The 21,991-nt window shown below is 51.2% G+C and overlaps 1 protein-coding gene across 7 annotated transcripts in view; it reads left to right on the top strand.

Moving 5' to 3' along the window:
• Trak1 (trafficking protein, kinesin binding 1) overlaps positions 1-21,991 on the top strand; it is a 90,407-nt gene that overhangs the window by 28,315 nt on the left and 40,101 nt on the right. Inside the window, exon 1 of one of the 7 annotated variants that reach the window (XM_013513471.1) lies at positions 7,129-7,452. The exons of 3 other annotated variants lie outside the window; for them this stretch is intronic. In XM_013513471.1, coding sequence (XP_013368925.1) covers positions 7,389-7,452 — 64 coding nt within the window. In that variant the 5' untranslated portion in view covers positions 7,129-7,388. Of the gene's footprint in view, positions 1-7,128; positions 7,453-13,247; positions 13,530-21,991 lie in introns of those variants that run through there. 3 more of the 7 variants (XM_013513472.1, XM_005383553.2, XM_005383562.2) reach the window with 3 other exon arrangements.

Genomic DNA, 21,991 nt, shown 5'->3' with positions numbered 1-21,991 from the left:
GCAAGGCCATATGTCACACAGGCCCCGCCAGCCTGTGTCCTGGCCACCCTTGCACAGCTGGAAGGTGAGGGAGGGGGGCTATGAAGATGCAGAGGGACTGTGACACCCCAGGGGGCTCTGTGGCAAACTTCAGCATCTCTGCTTAGGCCTGGTGCCAAGACTTTGATGGTATCTGCTTTGCAGGGATCTAGTTATCTTGACAGACATGAAGAATATAGGGGACCCCCAAGCTAATGACTGGCCTGACATAACAACTTGGGTTATGACAGAATTTTGGGTTTGACTTATGAGTAAAGTCTTGAGTTATGACTCAAATGCCGGCCACTTGTGCGGTTGTAAACAAAGACATGATGACAGGAAAGCGTATGTAAGTGCACGTAAGTGTTAGCCTGAGCCCAGATCCGTGTGTTTGTGGATGTGATCTCAGTCAGGGCTTTAAATACTTGCTATGATTACTGGTCTCATATTGGCCCCAGAAAAGCTAGAAAAGAAGCTAAGGAAGGAAAGAAGGGAAGGGAAAGAAAGCAATCAAAATAAAATAGAACAGTGTTAAAGAAAAGACAAGAACAGACAACCTTAGACGGTCTTGGTTCTGAGAAGATCGGGACCTAGTGAGCCAGAAACAGGTCCTAGCGGGCTACAGACTCTCCCAAGGAGGGAAAGGACACCAGAGAGCCAGAGTCCTGATGTTCTTGTGGAAGGGGACTCTCCTTCCAAACAATAACTGCCTTCCATTTCATCCTCCCTTCCTGCAAGCCACAGATGTCAACTTGATTGGTGAGTACAGCGTGGAATTTTGTTTCTGATAAATGAGGCACATTTTATAACTTCTTCGTGAATACACTAGGAAAATTATTGGTGTTTCTGGTAATTTACACACATTGCACAGGCAGGGCTTTTTCAGAGGTGGCTGAATCAGTGTGTGGTGCTGGGGTTAAGGGTGGGTGATTACTGAATCAGTCCACTGGTTCGTTGGGCATTGCCCTAATGCCAGTAGCTTAGGTAGAGTATAAAAAGGGCAGAAAAAGGCTGCTAAGCCCCTTTGCTTGCTTTTGCTGTCTTCTGCCTGCCATGAACTCTTTCTCCTCTGCGATGCCTGTCTGCTGTACCAGCCTGCCTTGGAGCCAGCTGATTATGGACTGAACTCGCTATACACTGTGAGCCAAGTAAACCTTTCCCCCTTTACCATTGGGTGTTGGGTATTTTGTCTCAGCAGTGAGAAAGTAACTAAGACAAGATCTTTACCTAGTTATACTTGCAAAGACCCTTTCCACATTCACAGCTTTCAGGGGCATACAGGGTCTTCTAGTTCAGCCTGGTGTCTTTTCTGAAATGACAAATTCCCATTCATATTCAACTCCCCGCTTCGGATTTTTAAAGACAGGTCCAGGATGGTCTTGAACTCGCTATGTAGCCAGATTAGCTTCCAGCTTGCAGTCCTTCTGCCTCAGCCTCCCTAATGCTGGGATTGCAGGCATACACCATCATACCAGGCTTAAGCAGATTCTTAATGCTTGGTTACTGTGACATTACCTATCCTAGTGGCACTTCCAGCTGGTTTTGTCTGTTGGTGTCTTGCAGTTCCAGTTTACAGGGTCGTGCTGGCTTTGGTCTCTCAGGAGTTGAGGGCCAGGGTGGGCAGTTGCTCTCCTCTGGATAACCCATTCTCCTGCACCCCTGGGTCTGCTCCTGGCCTGTCTGGTGTGGATCCAGCCTGTGATGTGAGGCCTCGCTGTTCTTGGTGCAGTAGCTGCCCCCTCATTCCACACCCAGCAGGTATATTCATAGCCACCCCACTCGGAGACATGTTCACACAGAGCTTTGGAGAAGGTATTCGTGGCAGAGACAGAGCAGTCATAGCCTCCTACCCAACTTCCTAGAGTGGATTAAAAATAACTTCCTATTATCTTCTACTTCTTTTATATGTCAGTTGCTGTTCACTTGGGCACCCCGTTTCGTTTTCATATTCATCGTGGATTCGTGGCCATTACAGACTCAGCACCTGAGCTGGACTTAATCAACCGCCTTCTCCTCCGGATGCTCAGATTGTCCCAGCTCTGCCTGCAGTCTGCCTCCACTCTGGCAGCCACGCCTGTCTGCTGCCAGGACCTTGGACGCTCTCTGGCTCCTCATACCAGTGTGGCGGGCCCACCTGGCTTTCCTGGCTGAGGGGCAGGGCCTGCACCCTGACACTGGTGGCTGGAGGTGGTGTAGGGTGTCCTTGCAGGGCCACATTGTGTTTCTTTTTAATATCATGAAGTCACATTGATATTTCTAATTTAACTTTTTGCTTTTCTGATGAATTCTAATTTTATTCTGAAATGAAACTTACAGCTTGTTTCCTCTGTGAGACCCAAGGGTTTGTGTCTCCCCCTGGTGCCTCTCTTTTTTTCTTTCAGATCTTATTTGCAGGCCATCTTTGGATCTTGTTGTCCTTACTGGTGAAGAAGGGTTAGGCAGTGACACTTGATTTGTCTTGGATGCCCTGGACGGGGGAACTGAAGTGCCAGGCCCTGTGTCCTTGTTCTTGTCCCTGTCTTCGTGGTGGGCAGCAGTCCCTGAGGGCTCGGGCGCTGCCAGGTGCTGAGGGTTATGCAGCCGGTGTCCTCAGGGCTGTGGCAAATACCCAGCCACAGGGGGGTTGCTCCGGGCCTGGTGCTGGTCGACACTCATTGAGGGCTGTGACGGGAGACAGGGTCACAGGGAGCAGAGGCAGGTGGGGAGGGGTGTGGCTGCAGGGGGCTTGGGCCTGCAGGTAGAATTGAAGCCAGATCCACCTGAATTTTCATCTTGGCATTGTCTCTGCAGAGCTGTGTGTATATTATTTTCTCCTTCTGAGCTATAATGTGGGAGTTTTGGTGTGGATGTTCGTGCCAGGACTGCTCAGGGCCCCTAAAATTCCCCTGTAAGGGTGCTGTTTCCTTTGTGCTTACTGATACACTGCTTTATTCTTTCCCTTTAAAAAATTATTAGTGTATGTTCATTGTAAAATAATGGGTTTCATTGATAGTTCTATACATGCTGATAGAGTGCTTTGATCAAATCTTCCTCCCTTACCGTCTCTTCACCCCAACCCCAGCCCTCCTCGGTGTCATCTTCCACTTCCATGCCCTCCTTGTCTCCACCCCAGAGTCCACGTGTGAGAGAGGAAAACGGACGCTTGTCTTTCTGAGTCTGGCTTATTTCTTTTAGCACGGTGGTCTCCAGTTCCATCCGTTTCCCTGCAACGACAAGGTTTTGTTCTTCCTGACGGACTGCTCCTCCGTCGAGCACATAGACCACATTCTTCGTTTGCTCACCTGTTGGTGGCACCTGCTGGCTTCCTCTTGGCTGTCGTGTAGGACCTCTGTGTTTTTCGACTTCACTGCCTTCAATGAGATTCTTGAGCAGCCCCATGCTGTTTCCTATGGTGGCTGCACTCATTTTCATTCCATCAGCAAGGTGTAAGGGCTTCTTTCACCCACGTCGTCATCAGCGTTTGCTGGTTTTTGAGTTCTTGCTGTGGCCATTCTGGCTGGGGTGTGTGGAAGCTCAGCGTAGTCTTGGTTTGCACTTCCCTCATAGTAAAGATAAATTGGTCATTTTTTCATGTCTTTATTGGCTATTTGCTCATGTATGGGTTGGATTACTTGTTGTTTTGGTATTTTCTGAGCTCTTCACACATGCTGTAGACCAGCCCTGTGCCAGGGTAGTAGCTGGCACAAGTCTCTCCTCTCTGGTTGTTTCTTCACATGGACTAGTCCTGTGCTCTGCAGAGGATTTTCAGTGGATGTGATCCCGTGTGTCAGTTCCTGCTTTTATCTCCTGAGCTAGTAGGGTCCTTCTCAGGGATCCATTGCCTATCGCATTGTCTTCAAGGGTTTCCTGTAGTAGTTTTCAAGTATCAATTCTTTGAGATGTTTCAGGTTGACTTTGTACAGAGTAAGAGAAAGATAACTGGTTTCTGTCTTCTACAGGTGGGTGTCCAGTTTCCCCAGCACCATTTGCTAAAGAGGCTCTTTTTGCCAGTGTTTGTATGGTTTTGGCTCTCCAGCTGTAACTGTGTGGGTTTATTCCTAGGTCCTCTATTCTGTTGGCCTGAGTCTATTTTTATGCCATTGTCATGCCGTTTTATTAAAATGCCTGCATAGTATATTTTGCAGTATGTACTGTGATCCTTCCAGCATTGTTCCTCCAGAACTGTTTTGGCTGTTCAGGATCTTTTGTGTTACCCATCTGTATTTTATGATTTTTGTTCTAATTCTGTGAAGAATGCCATTGGTATTTTGATGGGGATTGCATTGAATCTTGTAGATGGCTTTTTGGTACAACCATTTAAAAAGTATTAATTCTCAAGTCGATGTGGTGGTACACACCTGTAATTCCAGCTCTTGGGGATCTGAGGCAGGAGGACCACTGAAATTTGAGGCCAGCCTGGGCTACATGATGAGTTCTATGCCAGTCTGAACTGCAGAGTGAGACCCTATCTCAAAAAAGAAAAAAAAAAAATCTGCAGATCCACCAACATGAGAAGTCTTTCCATCTTCTAGTATCTTCTTTAGTTTCATACTTCTAATTTCAATTTCTTAATTTTCATTGTGAAAAACCTTTTCCCACCTTGCTTAGATTTATTATTTATTTACTTATGAGCTCTTTTCAGGAATCCTTTTAAACAAATAAACCCTCAGGAAACCTGGGGACCCAGCTTGGGGCCACCTGCCTCAGGAATGGTGTGTCAGGGGCCCTTGGGGTGGTGTGGGCCAAACCAGAGGGAGGCTGCGCTGGGATAACAAGGGCAGCTGCAGGAGGAACTGAAGGCACCAACTACTGACTTCAAGTAGTTCGAGGTCCTAGAAGACGAAGCTGTGTGTCCAGAGCTGGGGGCACAGGGGGAAGTGAGGCGGCCGTGGGCTCACGTCTGCTCGACCAGAGGACTTTGAAGTTGGTTTGAGGATGGCTTAGAGGGAGAAGACACATCTGAGGGGTGCCTGACCTTGAGGATGTGGCAGCAGGGAAAGCACCGCCGGGGACCTTGCTGATTCCTTACGCCCCACACCTTCTTTTCTTTTTTTTCTTTTTTTTGTCTTTTTGAGACAAGGTCTCTCTGTGCAGTTCAGGCTGCCCTTGAACTCGCTTTGTAGCCCAAGCTGGCCTCCTTGAACTCATAGTGATCCTCCTGCCTCAGCTTCCAGAGTGCTAGGATTACAGGTGTGAGCTACCACGCGTGGCTCCCCACAGCTTCTGAGCCTCCCTCAAAACCTGCTGACAGCTTAAGCCAAGATGCATGGCCTTGGGAGTGGTCTTTCTGCACACATGTGGTGGTTTCCTTGCCTGCTTGTGGGGAGCTCTGCTTGTTAGCCTCTCTTCTCTTCTGGGGCTCAGGGGCTCTGTAGGTGGTGGTGCTGGGGCTGGGTCTTGCAGCCCATAGCAGACCAGATCTGCGTGTATAGCGGGCGGGCAGGCTGGAGCAGTATCTGCACCAGTGTACAGGTGAGGCTGATGGTGAGGGACTGATGTGGCCCTAAAGGAGTACAGGGGAGGCTTCCAGACGGAGCCTGGGGCAGGGCCTAGGGTTGCTGGCTCCTCAGCTTCCAGGGGTTTAGGAGGTCAATAGACTTGTACAGAAAATAGATTGTGTGCAAGAACATATGTGTGGAGTATGTGTATGCACACATGTGCTTTCCTCTCAATTTTCTACCATGCACACACATAAATATATACATGCCATTTTATACACACATGCATATGTAGTCGACCCTTTGTGTTGGCACGTTCTGCATCTGCCAACTTAGCCAACTGTAGGTTGAAAATATGCAAACAAGATCGTCTGTCCTGAACATGTGCAGACGTTCATCCTTGTCATTCATCCCTGAACAGTGTGCTAGCCGTTTGCCCAGCACTCGTGCTGTGTTAAGGTGTTGGAGTAACTCAGAGAGGAGTCACAGTGCGTGGGAGGGCGTGCACAGGTGAAACGCAAACCTTCCACCTTCTAGAGAAGAGTCTTGACCCTCTGGGGTGTTGCCACCCGTGGGGTCTTGGAAGCTGTCTTTAGCAGCGACCGAGGGCTGGCTGTCCACATGGGCTGCTGTGGGCGGGCAGAGGAGGTGAGTGATCTGATCTAGGGCAGGATTGTCAGCCAGACCATTTTGCATCTAGGAGACATTTGGCAATGTCTGGAGACATTTCTGCTCGTCACATTTGGGGTTGGAGGATGGAGCCAGATTTCTTGAGTGGCATCCTGCAGTGCCAAGGCCTCCATAACATAACAGAGCTGTCCTACCCCAAGGCTGAGACACTGCCTAGGGGTGAGGTTTAGTTCATAACAAGCGAAAATATGTAATGACCCACCATTTCCTTTTGATTATGAAACGTTTTAAATGTGTCAGACACTCAGAACTAATATATATGACCTGTTTATTAAAGGGCATGAAACACGCTAGGTGCATTCCTCATGACAGTTTCGAAGCCCCCCGCCCGCTCCCACTCCCCGGCAGTGACCCTTGCTCCTGTGCACTGCTGCACTCAGATTGCACACCTAAGTGTCCATGCAGGAGTGCACTGTGCTGGGTGAGCCCTTCTAAATGGTGGTCCCCTCTGCTGGTGGGTTGCGTGCCATTTTCCACAAGTTTGAGCAAAGCCATGAGCGTAGAATAATTATCTCGGTGAAAACATTGCCATTTTCTGAGTAATTTACATTTCCTTCAGGTAGTGGTCTAAAATTTAAAAAACGTTTAAAATCTGATTGAGGAAAGGAAACCAAAGGTACTGGTTTGCAAATTTGCAAAGGTGGCATTTCTCAGATGCAGAGGTACTTTCTGTAGTGACCGGAGCAGTGCCAAGAGCCTGTCCCTGTCTCTGCGGTGCTGGTGGTGTGGAGCCGTCTGCACCGTCCCTCCTCCCTCAAGGCGCCTCGCAGCCTCTGCTCCCAGCATCCTTGGAAGACATTTCCTCCATCTCTGCATCATTTTTCTGAGCCAGCCCGTTTCTGTGGCAACGGTTAGATTGAAAGATGAGTGGAGAGTGGAGGCAAGGCTAGAGTGAGCTGCCTGGGAGGTGGTGTGTGTCCCTGACGTCACCCTCCAGGCGTCTGGATAGGACGGTTTCAGCTACTCCCATTCAGAGCTGCTGTCCAGGGCCGTTTATTAGCAGGGCTGCCAGGGTCTGGAGAGCTCTGAAATTGACCCCCTCTGCTCCCCCGTTCCCCTCCCCCGCCCTCCACTGACTTCCTCTTTCCTGGCCTCTTTCCTGATCTGGCTCCGGACTGTGGTTCAGCATGCATAGCCGGATTCCGGTGTGTCTCGGGGTGCTCTTCTGCCCGGTTATCTGGGAGGGCAGGGAGTCATGGCAGCGATTCACTTGATGTCCCCGGCGCTGTGAAGTCCTGTCTTCCCTCTGCACAGATACTGACTATGCAGAAATTTATCGAGGCGGATTACTATGAACTAGACTGGTACTATGAAGAATGCTCGGACGGTAATTATGGCCCCTGAGAAAGCTCTGAGGGTGTATAGAGGCATTGTCTTCCTGGGGGGTGGGGAGGCAGGCAGAGGGCAGGACCGGAACTGACTGACAGCAGGCATGGATGGCTCTGCTGGTTTCCAGGGCCTGGGAGGAGATGGCAGGTGGGCAGGGCTCTGATACCAGGGCTCCTGGGCAGTGTGCACAGTCATTTGCTCGGAGGGGAGGTGGGGGTTGGTGTGCTGGGCTTGCAAGGTTGGTGCTTGTATGGATTGGCATGAGACGTGAATCCGTGAGTGAGTTGTCAATGCATGTGTGTGCAAGTGTCGGTGTGTTAGCTGTGCTCTGTGTGCTGGGGGTTCAGTGTTCAGGAGCGGCCCCTGGGTGTCAGCAGCAGGCCTGGACAATCTGTCCTTTCTTGAGCACAGACCTGAGGGCTTCAGGGGCCTCGGGAGAGGCAGATGCAGCTTCCCACTTAGTGCGCGATTTGAGTGGATCTTGCAGTTGGATCTGGCAGAGACTGGCTGGAGGTGTGGGATGAGGCAGGGGAGAATGTGTCCTCCTGTGGCTGTCTGGGTTTGTGCAGAGAGGGTGTGGCACATTCTAGAGGAGGCTGCGTGGCCGGAAGCTGAATGGCTGGACAGGTTTCCCGAGGTTTCTAGCACAGGGAAGATGTTCAGAAGGCCTCTGGATAGGGTTGGCTGAAGAGGTCTCAGCTTCTGCAGTGCTGGGCCTCGGCATTGTGTGTTGCACAGGGAATCTGTCCTTTTCAATTTCTTCCTGAAAATGACCCTCAGTCATAAACCTCTGCCAAGAAGGGCACAATTACATACACACTCAGGGTCTGTTCCCCGGCGGTGCTGTGTTCCGGCCCCACGTGAGCCATTACAGGGAAGGTAACTGCTTTTTAATTGAATTGCAAGTTTCAGACTGATCCAGCCATGACTGTGTATCTGATAACCCGAGTGATGTAGCAGCTGGGAGCTGCAGAATGGTCTCTGATCTGCAGACCTTTGCCTTGACTGTGGGCTCCAGAAGAAATGTGCCGAGAGGCTTTGCCACGGTCCCTCGGCGTCCTGTGAGGAAGACATTGTCGAGGTGGGTTGGTGTGTGTCTTTACACATCTTAAGTATGAGGACAGTGGTAAGCTCCCAGGGTCCTGAGGGGAAGCGTGAATGGATTCTGTTTCCTTGTGAGTGGAACGATTTGGGAAGCAGCTCTCACCTTGCTGCCTAACACTCAGCGGCACTCACGGGCCTGCTTCTCTTGGGAAACCATCACTGATGTCTCTGGTTTCCTTGGTGATGGGTGACTCTGAATCCTCAGTAATTTGTGGAAGTGCTTCAGCACCTCTGCTCCAGTGGAGCGCCTGTCCTGGGCCTGAGCGTGAGTTGGGTGTGGCCAGGCCCCTCCTGTGCTGGCTGCCGTGGAAATGGGAGAAGGTTGCTTAACATGAAGCCAAGTGCTGCCCGTCCAGTCTTTACACACGGGGAAGAAAGCCAGCCGCTCCCCATGCTCAGCTGGAGGACAGAGGAAGCCTTTCTGAGGTGGGTGTCCATCTCCTCAGGTCCTCAGTGGAGTCTCTTGGCCTAAGCAACCCTGATCTCTCCTTTCCTAAGCGCAAAGGCAAATGGAAGAGGAGCAGGCTCAAGGGTCCAAGGACTAATCATTGCTGATTGCTGTTACAGTCTGGATGTGTGTGGAGCAGAATTCTTGTCCTTTCTTTTTTTCTTTCTTTTTTTTTTTTGGTACCAGGAATCAGGAATCGAACTCAGGACCTTGTGCTTGCCAGGCAGGCACTTGTGCCGCTGAGTTATATCCGTGGCCCTTTCATCTCTTTCCTGTTGTTGGGTGAAGGGGAGAAAACAGTTGGGAACAGAGTTTACTGGCTAAGTAGCATTTTCGTAATTCCACTTAAAGACAGAAAAACAGGGTGAAAGGGGCTGAGGCCTGAAACGATCTGTCAGGAGACCACACAGGGGGCACTTCTTGTGTGTGCTGACTTGTGGGTACCTGTGTATTCATTTCTAACTAGCTGGGTTCCCTCCTAGCCTCGGGCAGGTTTGTCAGGAAGGGAACTTGCCCTTGTAGATGCGGATCTTCTTAATTGCAAATCAGCAGACACAGCCTTGCTTTGTCTCCATTATAATTTAGCCTTTGAATCAATATTGAGGGAAACTTCTAAGGAACTTTCCATGCTGATAACAAAAGGTGAGTCAAATGCTTTGAAAAAGATGCAAATTCATCATTTATGTCAAGGGCAGACTGTAGAGTTAGCACTGGGAAAGTAAGTGTGTAGGTGGGAACAGATTCCGACCCATCAGGACCCTCTGTAAAGACTGGGTGGAGTGAAGGGGTTGTGCCCCTGACCCTGGAGGCTGGGGAGAGCTTTGGTATTGATGACCTCTCTCTCTTTTCATTGGGTCCCTATCTCTGACCCCTGCACCCTGATAAGACCCAGCGGGGGTAACCGAGGCATGGGATAGGAGCTGTAACAATCAGAAGTTGGAGGACGTTGATTGGTCAGTTTCTTGAAGTAACTGGTAGAGGTTTGAAGCAGCCAGCAATGGGCACAGTATGCAGAGCAGCAGCCTTCCAGGACTCACGCCGTGTCGGCAGGGCAGGCAGCTGCCACACTGGCGTCAGCCCTCTGGTTCACTTGAATTGTCACTTAGGTGTGTCCCATCTCCAGCCAGGACCTTTAGACCTTGGCCAATCATAGGGAATGACCTCTCCCTCCCCACCCTAGGTCTGAGGAATCTCCCTGCTTCCAGTGTGTGTCCAGAGCTCTGCTCAGGCTGGTGGAGAGCATACAGAGGGCTGGAAGAATCACGGCTTATGAAGTCTTGAGTCTTACCCTGGTTCTGCAGGTCACTGGGAAATGGTGCCAAGCAGTAGCCAGAGGACCCTGCCTTTCTGTGTGGTCCTGTGGAGGGTAGAGGGCAGGAAGAGCGGCCTGCCTGTGCTCCTGCCTGGGTCCTGTGCGTGGCCGTGGTCCGGGTGCTGCTGGGGCCTGGATGGACCCAGGTTCCCTCTAGGGGTGAGATGGCCATGTGGATGTTGCATCCATGGAGACAGACATGGTGCACGGACAGTGAGAGCACGTGATCAGCAGTGAGGGCTCAGCTGGGACTTATTTCCTCAGAAGTAACACTAGTTGTCAGTTTTTTTTTTAATAAAAAAAAGTCCCCTAGAAAAGGCAAGTGGCCTTTTGAGCGAGGTGTGGGCTATGACCACGGTTCGCTGCCCCGCCTCCTCTGTTGTCAGCCTGGTCTCCTCCCCACACGTTCTCCCCATCCTGGCTTACAGATTTTGGGGTTGGGCAGGAGGTGGCCACTCTCTTACGGGTTTTCAAGGAGGAAACTGAGCCATAGGAGTGGCTCCATGACCTCCTCCTCTGTGAGGGAAATTGCGGTAATAGACAAGGATAGTCCTGTTCTTCACTTGGTTTCGGGGCCTCTGAAATGGCACCCTAGGTAAGGTGGCTAGCTCCCGAGTGCAGTTTGTTAGAGGCATCGTGAGCTTGAGTTAGGAAGTTGGTCCGAGAGTTTGAGATGATTGTTAAAATTTTCCTACACGTTGTTCTCTAAGTGTCACATGATGCGAATGGACCTCTCCAGGGTTTGATCTCATGTTTATTGTGTGATGGGCCCTTGCTTGCAGGCAGAGGTTGACTTCAGCTTCTCCAGCCATAGCATTGCCTCTAGCGGCTGTGCAGGTGATGTTTTCTTAAAAAGGAATTAAATATGCCAGGCTCAGTGGCACACAACTATAATCCCAGCATTCTAGGAGGCTGAGGATCTAAAGTTCAAGACCCTGTCTCTAAGTAAAAAACAAAAAGACAGAGATGTAGCTCAGTTCCAAGGCTCTGGCTTCAATCCCTAGTAACACACACATGTGCACACACAGGAATTCAATATGAAGTTTTGTAGTGAAACTGTTTTAGTTGAGAGTAAGTGTTTATCGCCAGCCTTAGTAGAGACAGTGTCTTCCCTACACGGAGAAGCCCAGGACTAGGGAGTTGACAGGAGCGCCCAGCACCTAGGCTTGTTTATTTAAGGGAAAAAGCGGGGCCCTTAGGAAGTGACCTCCCTCCTTGCCAGTTCTGCTGTGGATTACAGAGAAGTGGGGTGTGAGGGAGGAGGTACAGAGAGCTGAAGAGGAGGGCCACAGAGTGAACAATGGACTTTGTGAACAGGAGAGGAGAGAAAGTCACTGCCAAGCGGAGAAAGCCGCCTAGTAAGTGGGAATCGGGGGTGGGGGTGAAAAATTCAGTATTTACCTTCCATCTTGACAAATGGTCAAGGCAAGATTACTACAACTAGTGACCTCAGAGTGTGTCTCCACATGTCCCTGGGGAACAACCCCAGGGCCTTTACACTGAGCTACATCCCACCCCCTTTTCTCTTTTACTTGGAGACCAGGTCTCACTAAACTGCTAAGTTGCCTAGCCTGAGCTCAGATTTACTCTCCTTCCTCAGCCTCCCCAAGTGCCGAGTGCTGAGATTGCAGGTGTGCACCACTATACCTGGCTACCACCAGACAATTACGTAGGGAAGGAGAGGAGCCGTGTGGTACAATGTCACCTGAACTGGGAGCCAAGTTAGCGCTGGCGGGGATGTCTTAACCTGCAACAGGTGCTCCCGTAAGGTGCACTGGAAGGAAAGCTGCACCTTCTGGGCTCTGGCCAGAGCACCTGAGCCCATCTGTCATCAGGAGACATCAGGCCCACCCAGTGGGAGGGACTAGCCACCAGTACAGTGGTTGGTGCGTTCAGAATGGCCACTGCCTTGAATTCAAAGACCCAGAAGCTGTCCTGGATTAAGGTCACCAGGAGACATCCCAGTTCGGTGGGACTGACAGTTGTGGGTTTCTGCTGCCTGCGGTGCTTTTGGGACAACTGACTGAAGGAGACCTCACTGAGATCTTCAGATTAGATTGAAGCGCTGCCTGGTTGCTGAGAGGGAGAAAGCCAGATGTGGGAAGTGTTCCCTTGGGGAATGTGGATGAAAAACATTCAGGAATTTTTGTGCTTTTCATGTAACTTTTCTGTAAATCTCAGCTATGTCCAAAGAAATACACAATACTCATTATTCAGTGTTAGTGGAGGGATATAGGAGTTTACAATAGTATTCCTTAAAGTATTTTGTATATTTAAATATCTTCATGATTAAAAGTAGGGGAGAGGAAATCCTGAATACCATGTCCTAGTCAGTGGAATTGACGTCAGGATGCACCTCGAAGCAGTAGACTCCTATTTGGCTTTAGATTTCTATCTTGTCGTTTTTAGCAGTTGGAAAGGATTTTTTGAATTTATGGAAACAGATTTAAGGTGAGAATGGCATTTATAAGGAGCAGATTAATGCAGGAAAATGTGACACATCACTGCCAAGGGAAGGCAGTTATGCTGAGCTTGGCACAGTAGTGCCCACCTCTCTCTCTGGCTCTGCTGGGAGTCAGAAGGCCAGTTCCTTCACCAAGTGTGGCTGCATTCAGAGTCTCCTGATTCCAGGCCCGTGCACGTCCACAGGAAGGCCTCAGCGGGGCTGTGGGGCAGTCCCACCCGCATACCTCCAGCCCCACATCTGGGCAGGTGGACCTACTCCAGACGCAGCTGGTATTTCCCTGTGCAGTGGCTGTGAAACTTGCAGGACGGTTCCTAGGAGGGAGGGCGTGGGGAGCCCCGCCTGGTGGTGGAGAGGCTGAGGTCCTGCACTGCTGGCCTAGCTCCTCCCTGGGTGGGTGGCTCTGGGCAGGGCCACCACTCGGGCAGGTGCCTCACCCGCCCCACCCTCCTCGGGATCCTGCCTCTGATACTGGCGAGTGGCTCCACTCACACTCCTGTGTGCCAGTGGCCTGGGACATGTCCCAGCGCGTGCCCCTTGGGCCCGGGCCCCAGGGCTCCTTGGGGCAGGTGGCCAAGCGCTCTCCCGAGAAGCACCCTTTAGGGTGATGTTCCAGCTTTCGTGTCTCATCAGCAATGTCCCTGAGAGATGCAGGTGGGGAGGAGGAATGCTTTGAATACATCTGCCAGGAGGAAGAGAGGAAGCCGGCCTGTGAGCAGCATGACACCCTGGACTTGGTGGAAGAGGGTAATTGCTGTGGACTCCCCACATACCCCATACGCACCCCTTTCTGGTTTACCTCCTCCCAGAAGCCACCATTCTGACTCTGTCACCTGCGAGTTGCTGCTCTGGGTCAACAGATTCCACGGATGGCTTTGCATCTGGCTTTGGTGGCTTAGCTGAGGTCTCTGAGAGTCACTGTGTGCTGTGCAGGTGCCAGCCCTTGCTGGTGTTTTCCTTTGTAGTATTCCAGCTCTGTGTTGTAAGAGTTAAAGTCATTTTATTACAGCTGAATGGGTTGTAGGAAGTTAATGGACCCAAGAATGAGTCATTAGTAAATAAAACATATTTTTTGTCCCACCACGTTTATTTAAAAATTATTAATCACTGATTTGAAATAGGGAATTGTTCTTTCTAACTTAGGGCTGCCTTTGAAACTGCCAGACAGCACTGTGTCAGAGGGCTGCTCTTTTGAGAGGCTGAGCTCCAAAGGTGCCAAGTACTGGGAGTTTCCCAGGGGCTTCAGGGTGTCACCTGCAGGCCAGAGAAGTATTGTTTAAACCGTGAGGACATGGATGTGAGTAACAACAGTCAGAGTAACTTTTCACCGTTTGTTCTAGGATGTCCTGTTTTCATGTATCAGGGTAACTTTTATTTTCAAAATTATCTATAACCAGCCATATCATGAAAGTGTTTTTCTCTTGAAGTTACTGTCCTGAAAATATTATTGCTACTTCACCTCCCAGACAGCTAAGTGTGTTTTATTGGAGGAGGGATAGAGGAGTCGGGGTGTGGGTGCCAGCTGAGACGGTAGTGTGCTGCTCTTCCTGCCCTTCCCAGAGAGAGCAGCCTAGTCCGTGTCGCCTGCTCCTGGAAGGTCACACATGCAGAACGTGGCTGATCTTGGGTGCAGTGTGCCTGCTGTCTCGTCCCTGCTCTCCTGTCCCTGTCCTCGGGTCAGACCCGGCAGGGCTGGGCTGAGCTAGGTGGCTGGGCAGGCAGAAGTCAGGGTGGACAGCCTGTTCAGAGGCCTAAAGCGCTGGTGTTTACGGCAGCAGTGAGCAGATGACGGAGGGAGAGGCTCGAGGCCCTTGGGGGCAGGCATGCGTTGAGCTCTGGGGGTGACCAAGAGCTGGAGGCCAGCCCAGGCTTGACCCATCCGTGTTCTGTCCTCGAAGGCTCCGCTGTTCCCTGTGCTTGTGGTGACCCTCCCCAGCCCTTGGGTCTCAGTGATGCGGTGCACAGCCCGGGCGGGGTGAGTGAGAGACTGTGGAAGGCGGATGAAGTCAAGCTCCGTGGTTCTGAATTTAAGGTTGTTCATGATACTGAGCCGCACGCGGAGCCTCAGGAGAAGAAAAGAATTGTGCTGCACACACTTCTTATGTGAACACACTCATGTGCACACACCATGTACCTGCGCGCTTGTGTTTTTGACTGAGGGGAGAGCCAGTGAGTGCTGGGCACTTGCTCTGTGTGGGCACCATTTCAGGTGCTTTGTGTGGGTTCATGAACTGAGTCCTATAGCAACCATGCATGAGAAGCACATTCTTACTCCGTTTGATAGTTTATAGAAGGAAAGCCAAATAATTCTAAAGCCACCCAGCTGGTAGTGGCTGCAGCCCATGTGGCGTGGCCGTCAGGCTCTGCACTGACCTATGACCCCAGCCAGGCATCCTCTGAAGGAGTCCTGGGCAACAGCGCGGGTCTGCCCTGGACATGTGTTGGAATTGCATGTTCTGTGGCCGTACGAGACCTGCTGAATCTGATGTTGGGACAGCCTCCAGTCCCCTCCGCTGGGATGGTTCCCGCGTGCCACACATGTTGTTTTGGCCCCACAGAGATAGTAGTGTCCTATTGTTGCAGACCTGCAAGGGCCTTGCTCTGTGTAGCCAACAGTTCCATTTGCTTCCTCCCTTTTCTGTCCCCCTCTCTCCAGGGAAGCACTCCCAGCTGTCCTGCGGTGATGCTGTCCCAGTATTTCTAGGACAGTGGCCCCAGAGGAGAATCACTTCCCTGCCAGTGTGCTGCTTTTCTTTATGCAGTGGCACCAACTTATGCTTTAGATTTGTTCCTGGCTGGAGGGAGGCAGGCAGGCAGGCAGTCTGCAGTGCACCCCTGGAAGTGGGGTTTCTCGGTCCCGGGAGCCAGCAGCCAGGACCCTGTGACTCCGCCCTTGCCTTGTGAGGCATCGCCTCGTTCCCACACAGAGTTAGGGCTGAGGACTGAAGGACAAGTTAGTATTTGAGTTGCTCTGATGGCTGTGGGTGCCAGATCACCTTGTGGGTGCCGGGCACTTGTGACCTCACACATTTAACCTTCAAAGCAGCCACTGTGCAAATGTCATTCCCGCGTGTACTCCAGACTCTGAGGCTCCTCTGGGGCCTCATGCAGGCCCCTGGCTAGATGCACAGAGTGGCACCTGCTCCGGACTTGGGGTCCACTTGCCCACATCAGGCTCTTGCTGATGGAGCTCCAGGCTCTTCTTAGTCTATCCCGCATGTTACCTCATTTAATCCAGCCCGGTGCCGGTGCCAGCTGAGACGGTAGTGTCCTGCTCTTCCTGCCCTTCCCAGAGAGGACAGCCCGCTCCATGTCGCCTGCTCCTGGAAGGTCACACATGCGGAACGTGGCTGATCTTGGGTGCAGTGTGCTTGCTGTCCCATCCCTGCTCTCCTGTCCCTGTCCTGGGGTCAGACCCGGCAGGGCTGAACTGAGCCAGGTGGCTGGGCAGGCTGAAGTCAGGGTGGACAGCAAAGCCTGCGGTTTGTCGTGAACCACGCCCCCTGGCCAGCCCCTCGCACACCCGAGATGCCCGGCTGTCTCTGGCATCTTCCAGATTCCCATGCAGGTTCCACTTGCTGTAGGGAGTTGCAGAGCTAGTGACCAGTGTGCTCCTAGCTGGCCTGGGAGAAGTGGAATTTGCAGGGGCTGCCAGGGCTCTCTGCGGGCCCTCAGCACAGACCAGAGCATCAGCACCGAGCGTCTCCTGCTCTGCTCGGGGCGGTGTGGGCCTTCTGCCTGGGGTGTTCTCAGTGGTGGAGCACAGGCCATGTGCTCACCCACACGCATGTCACAGCAACCCAGCTTGTCAGGGCTCAGCCGGGGAACAGCCTGGCTGGCTGTCAGGTGAATGGGTGAAGTGCGGTGTTTACACATAATGGAGTACCATGCTGCCGTAGAGAAGGATAAACTTGAGTCATTGTAGGAAAATGGGTGCAGCTTGAGACCATAGTGTTAAGTGAAATAAATCAGACACAACTGAAATATGACATAGTTTCTCTTACATGAGAAACCTGAAGTGTAAACACAGAGCAGTGTGAAAGATCGATTGAAGGAGACAGGTAGTTGGGGTCTTCTGCAGATGGGATGGGGACCAGCAGATGGAGGTTGGAGGAGAAGCGGAGGGAAAAGTGAGGCCGTGTGCTGTCTGTGCAGCAGCTCCCCACAAAGGGCTGGTCATTGTGTTCTGCAAGCATGGACTGGTGAAAGTAAAGTGAGTTTGGAAGAGTATCTCACCTGTTCAACAGAGAAAGAAAGATGCCATCTAGCACAGGGAGCCTGGTCCCACACGGCTTGGGCTGGCCAAGGCCTCCTGGGCCTGCAGGGGAAGTTGGGTCTGGCTGGAGGAGAACAATTTCGTGCAGCCTGCTGGACCTGGAGGTTGCCATGGCCCAGGCCCCTGCCTAGTGATGCGTGACCAGCAGCTGGCAGCAGGTCTGGGGCACAGTGTCCTATCAATGAGTGTGGCCAGCAGCGCCCACAGGTGCGTGCAGGACTCTTCTGCAGGCCCAGGGGGAGGCGGACGCTAGCGCAGCGTGCCCGTCAGTGCTGTGCAGCTTGGTCCAGAGGTCTCACTCCCACGACTTCAGCTGCACAGCATGCCTCTCCTGCTGGGGTGGGGTGCCAATGTTATCTCAAGGCTGGGCCTGGGCCGTGCTCATGGGTGAGCTCTGTATTTTAGGTTCTGCCTACCTTTGAGCCTGTCCTCTGTTCCTGAGGACTTGTCTGGCACGTCCTGCTTGCTAATGTGCACATGCGTCTGCTTTCTGCACAGGCCAGGAGGGGAGGATCTGTGCATTTACTCAACAGGTAGGAATTAAGATCTGGGCTGGGGGGGCTGGGGATTTAGCTCAGCGGCAAAAACGCCCGGAAGTGCAAGGTCGTGAGTTCGGTTCCCGGTACCGGAGAAAAAAAAAAACAACAAAAAACAAAACAAAAAACAAAAACAAAAACAAAAAAAGATCTGGGCTGGTGATCACATAGCCCAGGGCCTCGAGGAATAGCTCTGAGGCCAGGAATAGCACAGATTCTTCGGGTCCAAAGGGGGACAATAGTAAAACTCTCCTTATGGGGTAGCTCTAAAGGAGTGAGGTACATAGCACCCAGAGCCAAGTGCCAGGGCCTTGCAAGGGCTCATGTGAGCCACTTGGTTATCACCTCATTAAATTCCCCATGGTAAATGGCCTCTGCGGGTCAATACCACATGTTCCAGTGCAGGGTGGGGTGATAGATGACAGCATCCAGCCGACCTGATTTCAGTACAGAGTCCAGTCCTCGTCCTTGGACGGGCCCTTGGCCTCTGTTTTGATTGCTAAGGAGGGGTTCTGTTTGTGTTGTGGATTGTTTTAGTTTGCACTATGGCCGCCTGGTGATAGTCACTCTGGTTATTCTCTGCCTCTTCAATAATATGCTGGTGCTGCTCCCCACCCACCCCAGCAAGGACCGGTGTCAGGGAATCGCTCCTTGTAGTCTCAGCCATGGCACTTGGGAGCAGTGAAATGGAGCTGGAGCTGGGTCGTGCTGGGCTCTGTACTTGTAGGGGTAACTTGCTCCTAACCAGGCACCACACAGCTGTGGGCAGCAAATGCCGTGGAGACTACAGTTTGAATGGCTGGGTCCTGGCCCTGCTGCTGTCCCAGAGCCCAGCACCTCTACCCAAGAGTGGTGGCTGGAGGCTGTGGGGCACAGCGGGGAGGAACAGCTTCCCACTTGCAGGGACCACAGCTCCCTAGTGATGTCTTCTGGCGTCTGTGGCTATACTAGCGACATCTTGCTTCTCCTTTTTGTTGTTTTTTGAGCATCACCTATGTTTCCAATTAGAAATAAGCAGCTACTGTTGACAGCACTGTGGTGGCCCAAGCTCAGCTGAGCCAGGCCAAGGGCATGAGAGAGCCTTTGACACGGTTCGTGGGGTCATGGCCAGAACATGGTGTGGTTAGGCGGGTTGGTTTGTGAGTTACTTGGTAGCTTAAAATGTTGTATATTTTACAGCTATACAGTTCACCCATTTTTCCTGGGCAGTTCGATGGTTTTCAGTGGATTTGCTGGGTTGTACAACCATCACTGTCATTCAGATGTAGGATCTTGTTCTCACCCCAAGATCCTTCACGCCTGTGTGCAGCGAACTGGTTCTCTCCCTCCACCCTAGGTAACCACAAGTCCACTTCCTGGTTCCATAAGTGGGCCCAGAAGCATGTGGTACTTTGTGTCTGGTTTGTACTGAGCGTAGGGATTTTGAGGTGCACTGATGCTGAGTACTGCGTTCCTCATGGTGGCTGGATAGCACTCTGCCTTGTGGCTAGACCACATTTGGTCATTCACTCACCACCAGACAGACATTCGTTTCCGCTCTTTGGCCATAAGGAATAATGAACACTTGGATACTAGTCTCTATGTGGACATAGGTTTTCACTGCTCTCAGGTTGCTCCTTAGACTTTAAAGGGCTCTGTGATTGGGGGCACGTTGTCTGATTTCCCAGAGCCTCAGTTTCCCTGTTATGAAATACAGGGTAAATGTGTTGACACACTCAGGGCAGAGAGAAGGGGTGCTGAAGGCTGAGTCCCAGCAGCGCTGGGAGAACAACCCCCATCAAAGTCCCTGCCCATCAGCCTGGCCAGTGCCACAGTGGAGGCTGGCGTGCAGACAGGGTGCCAGTGGATGGGAACTTTCTTGCTGCTGGGCATGGAGGAGCAGGCCATTGCCAGGCAGGGAAGTGAGAAGGACGTTTGACAAAAGGAAGTGCTCATGGTGAAGTCCTGGGGGGAAGCAGGTGTGGGGTTGGTGAGGAGGCAGGAAGGGCAGGCTGGGCCAGTGGAGGACTGTCCCTGGGTCCCTGGGTCCCTGGGTCCCTGGGTCCCTGGGTCCTTGGATCCTTGCACACCTATGTGTGGAGGAAGAGGCCGAGCAGGGGAAATGCTTCTGCGGAATGTGGACAGGTTCAACCAAGTACAAACAGAGGATGTCTGTTTTCTCTTGCCTAGAAACTTGGCGTGGATGGTGACTCACTGAACTTTATGGGAGCTTTGTGGCTGTGGCTCCCAGGTTCTAAATCTCCACCCACGCCTGGTGAGCGAGTGGAGAGTGAGTTTTGAGGAAGCTCACTTCCTGGAGGATAAGGATCAGGTGGAAGACAGCCTTTGCATTCTGACAGTGCCTGCTTCCGATCACTGAGGAAGAGTGCTGATCTGTGGGTGTGGTCACACAGAAAGAGCTAACCCACGGGCTGTGGTCACACAGAGAGCTGACCCACAGGTTGTGACTGCACAGGGAGGTAACCCACAGGCATTGCTGTTCATTTTTCAGACATCTACCAGGCATCTTGAAATTTGAGGGCTGTAGGTCCATTGTGAAAGTTCATTCAATATGCTTGTGGGTTTTTTTTTTTTTTTTTTTTTTTTTTTTGGGAACCGAACTCACAACCTTGCGCTTGCCAGGCAGGCGCTTTGCCGCTGAGCTAAATCCCCAGCCCCGCTTGTGGGTTTTTTTAATAAGAAAAATAATGAAAAATTAATTTGACTTCTGTAATACTAATGTTAGATACATATGGAAGGAGGAAAAATCATTGGTAGGGGAGGGGAGACAGTGGAACTTGGGTTGTAAAGAAAAGTTGAAAAATCGGTTTTAATTGAAGAAATGTCTATAAGGCAGAATAGAAAGAGCAAAATACGAGTAGAATTGGCAGGTGTACAGTCTGTGTCTCCATGGTTATTGGCTGCTTGGTCCTTGAATTATAAGTAAACAGTATCTTCTGGAGGGCCAGTGATGTTAATTCTTTTTTTACTTCTGTCTGTCTGTCTGTCTCTTTACTAGTGCCTGTTTGCAGCAAGTAATGATTACCTTCACGAGGAGTTGGTACATCATACAACATGTCTTATTTCTTTTTCCATCCCCTCCCCTCCCTTCCTTCCTCCCCTGTCTCTGGACACAATACCCTTTTGCCAAAGATCTCTCTCCCTATTCAGTGGTAAATGAACTAAATCAGACGTACAAGCTTCAGTATTACATGGTTTCTCTTATATGAGAACCCCAGAGTATAAATAAATTAGAGTAAAATAAAAGATAGACAATAGGACATTTTTTTTATACACACATGTACACATGGGTGTAAAATATTTATTTATTCACTCCAACCACATGGAAAGATATGTAAAGCTGATACTCATGAGAGAGAGGTTACCAGAATTAGGTTAAGAAGTGTGGAGAGCTGCTTGTTAATTTCCCTAAGATGAATGAGGAGTGAGGTCTTCTGATTCGAAAAGACAGTGGACAGTGGTCTATCAGCCTTGGGACGTGTGACATGGAGACACGCAGCTGGCCCAGCCAGGCCCTGGGTGTGAGTGAACCTCAGCTTGCTGCTGCACTGGCTCTGCTGCCACCCCTCCTGCTGCGTGTTCAAGGCCTAGATATTTGGGTCTTTGTTGGCTGGCATCTCATGCCAGGAGCAGGAGCCAGACAGTGGGAGCCATCATGTCTTGCTGCTGTCTTTCTGGGTGTGGTTTAATTTGCCTAGAAGTTGCACTGCTGAGTTTTGGATTAAGGTGCACCTTGGAACTGCAGTAATTTGCAACTATGGTGAGTTTTGGATTAAGGCACCCCTCAGAACTGTGACCCCACCCTTGTTAGCTTTCCTGCCTCTGTCAGCCAGCAGAGGCTGCCCACTTAAGTGGTTTTGTTTCTTGCAGTGCTGGTGCTTGTCAGAGTGAACTTGATTGTGCAGGTTTTCCTGGGCTTCAAAGGGTATATTTCCTTTTCTAGGTTGTGGACCAGGGCCTCACTTATTCTAGGCAAGTGCTCCACTGCTGAGCTACACTTCAGTCCTTTTTATTTTTATTCAAGACATGGTCCTGTTAGGTCCGAGGCTGACCTGCAACTTGTCATCTTCCTTAGCCTCTTGAGTGGCTGGGGTCGCAGGTGTGCCTCGGCATGGCTGGCTGCTCACTCCAACTTGCCTTCCTGACAAAAAGCTCTTGGTTTTCACTTTATCTTGAAGTGGATTTTCCCAAATTGAACTTCACTCCTCCAGCCCCTGGGAAGGTGTTTCCATCGCCTGGCCCGTCTGTGTGGCTCAAGGAGCAGCTCATTCTACAGCGATGTCACCAAAGGCAGTGGCCTTTGGTCTCACTGGGCAGCCCCATTTGCTTCTCACCCCAGTTCCTGGCCCTTTGTCCCAGGGAGAACTGATATAAATTTCTTTTTTTTTTTTTTTTTT

This window comes from Chinchilla lanigera, unplaced genomic scaffold, assembly GCF_000276665.1.
Source record: "Chinchilla lanigera isolate Chin_1 unplaced genomic scaffold, ChiLan1.0 scaffold00019, whole genome shotgun sequence".
Taxonomy (NCBI): Eukaryota; Metazoa; Chordata; class Mammalia; order Rodentia; family Chinchillidae; genus Chinchilla; species Chinchilla lanigera.
Note: the sequence above shows the minus strand (reverse complement) of the source record. Positions and strands in the feature narration are given on the sequence as shown.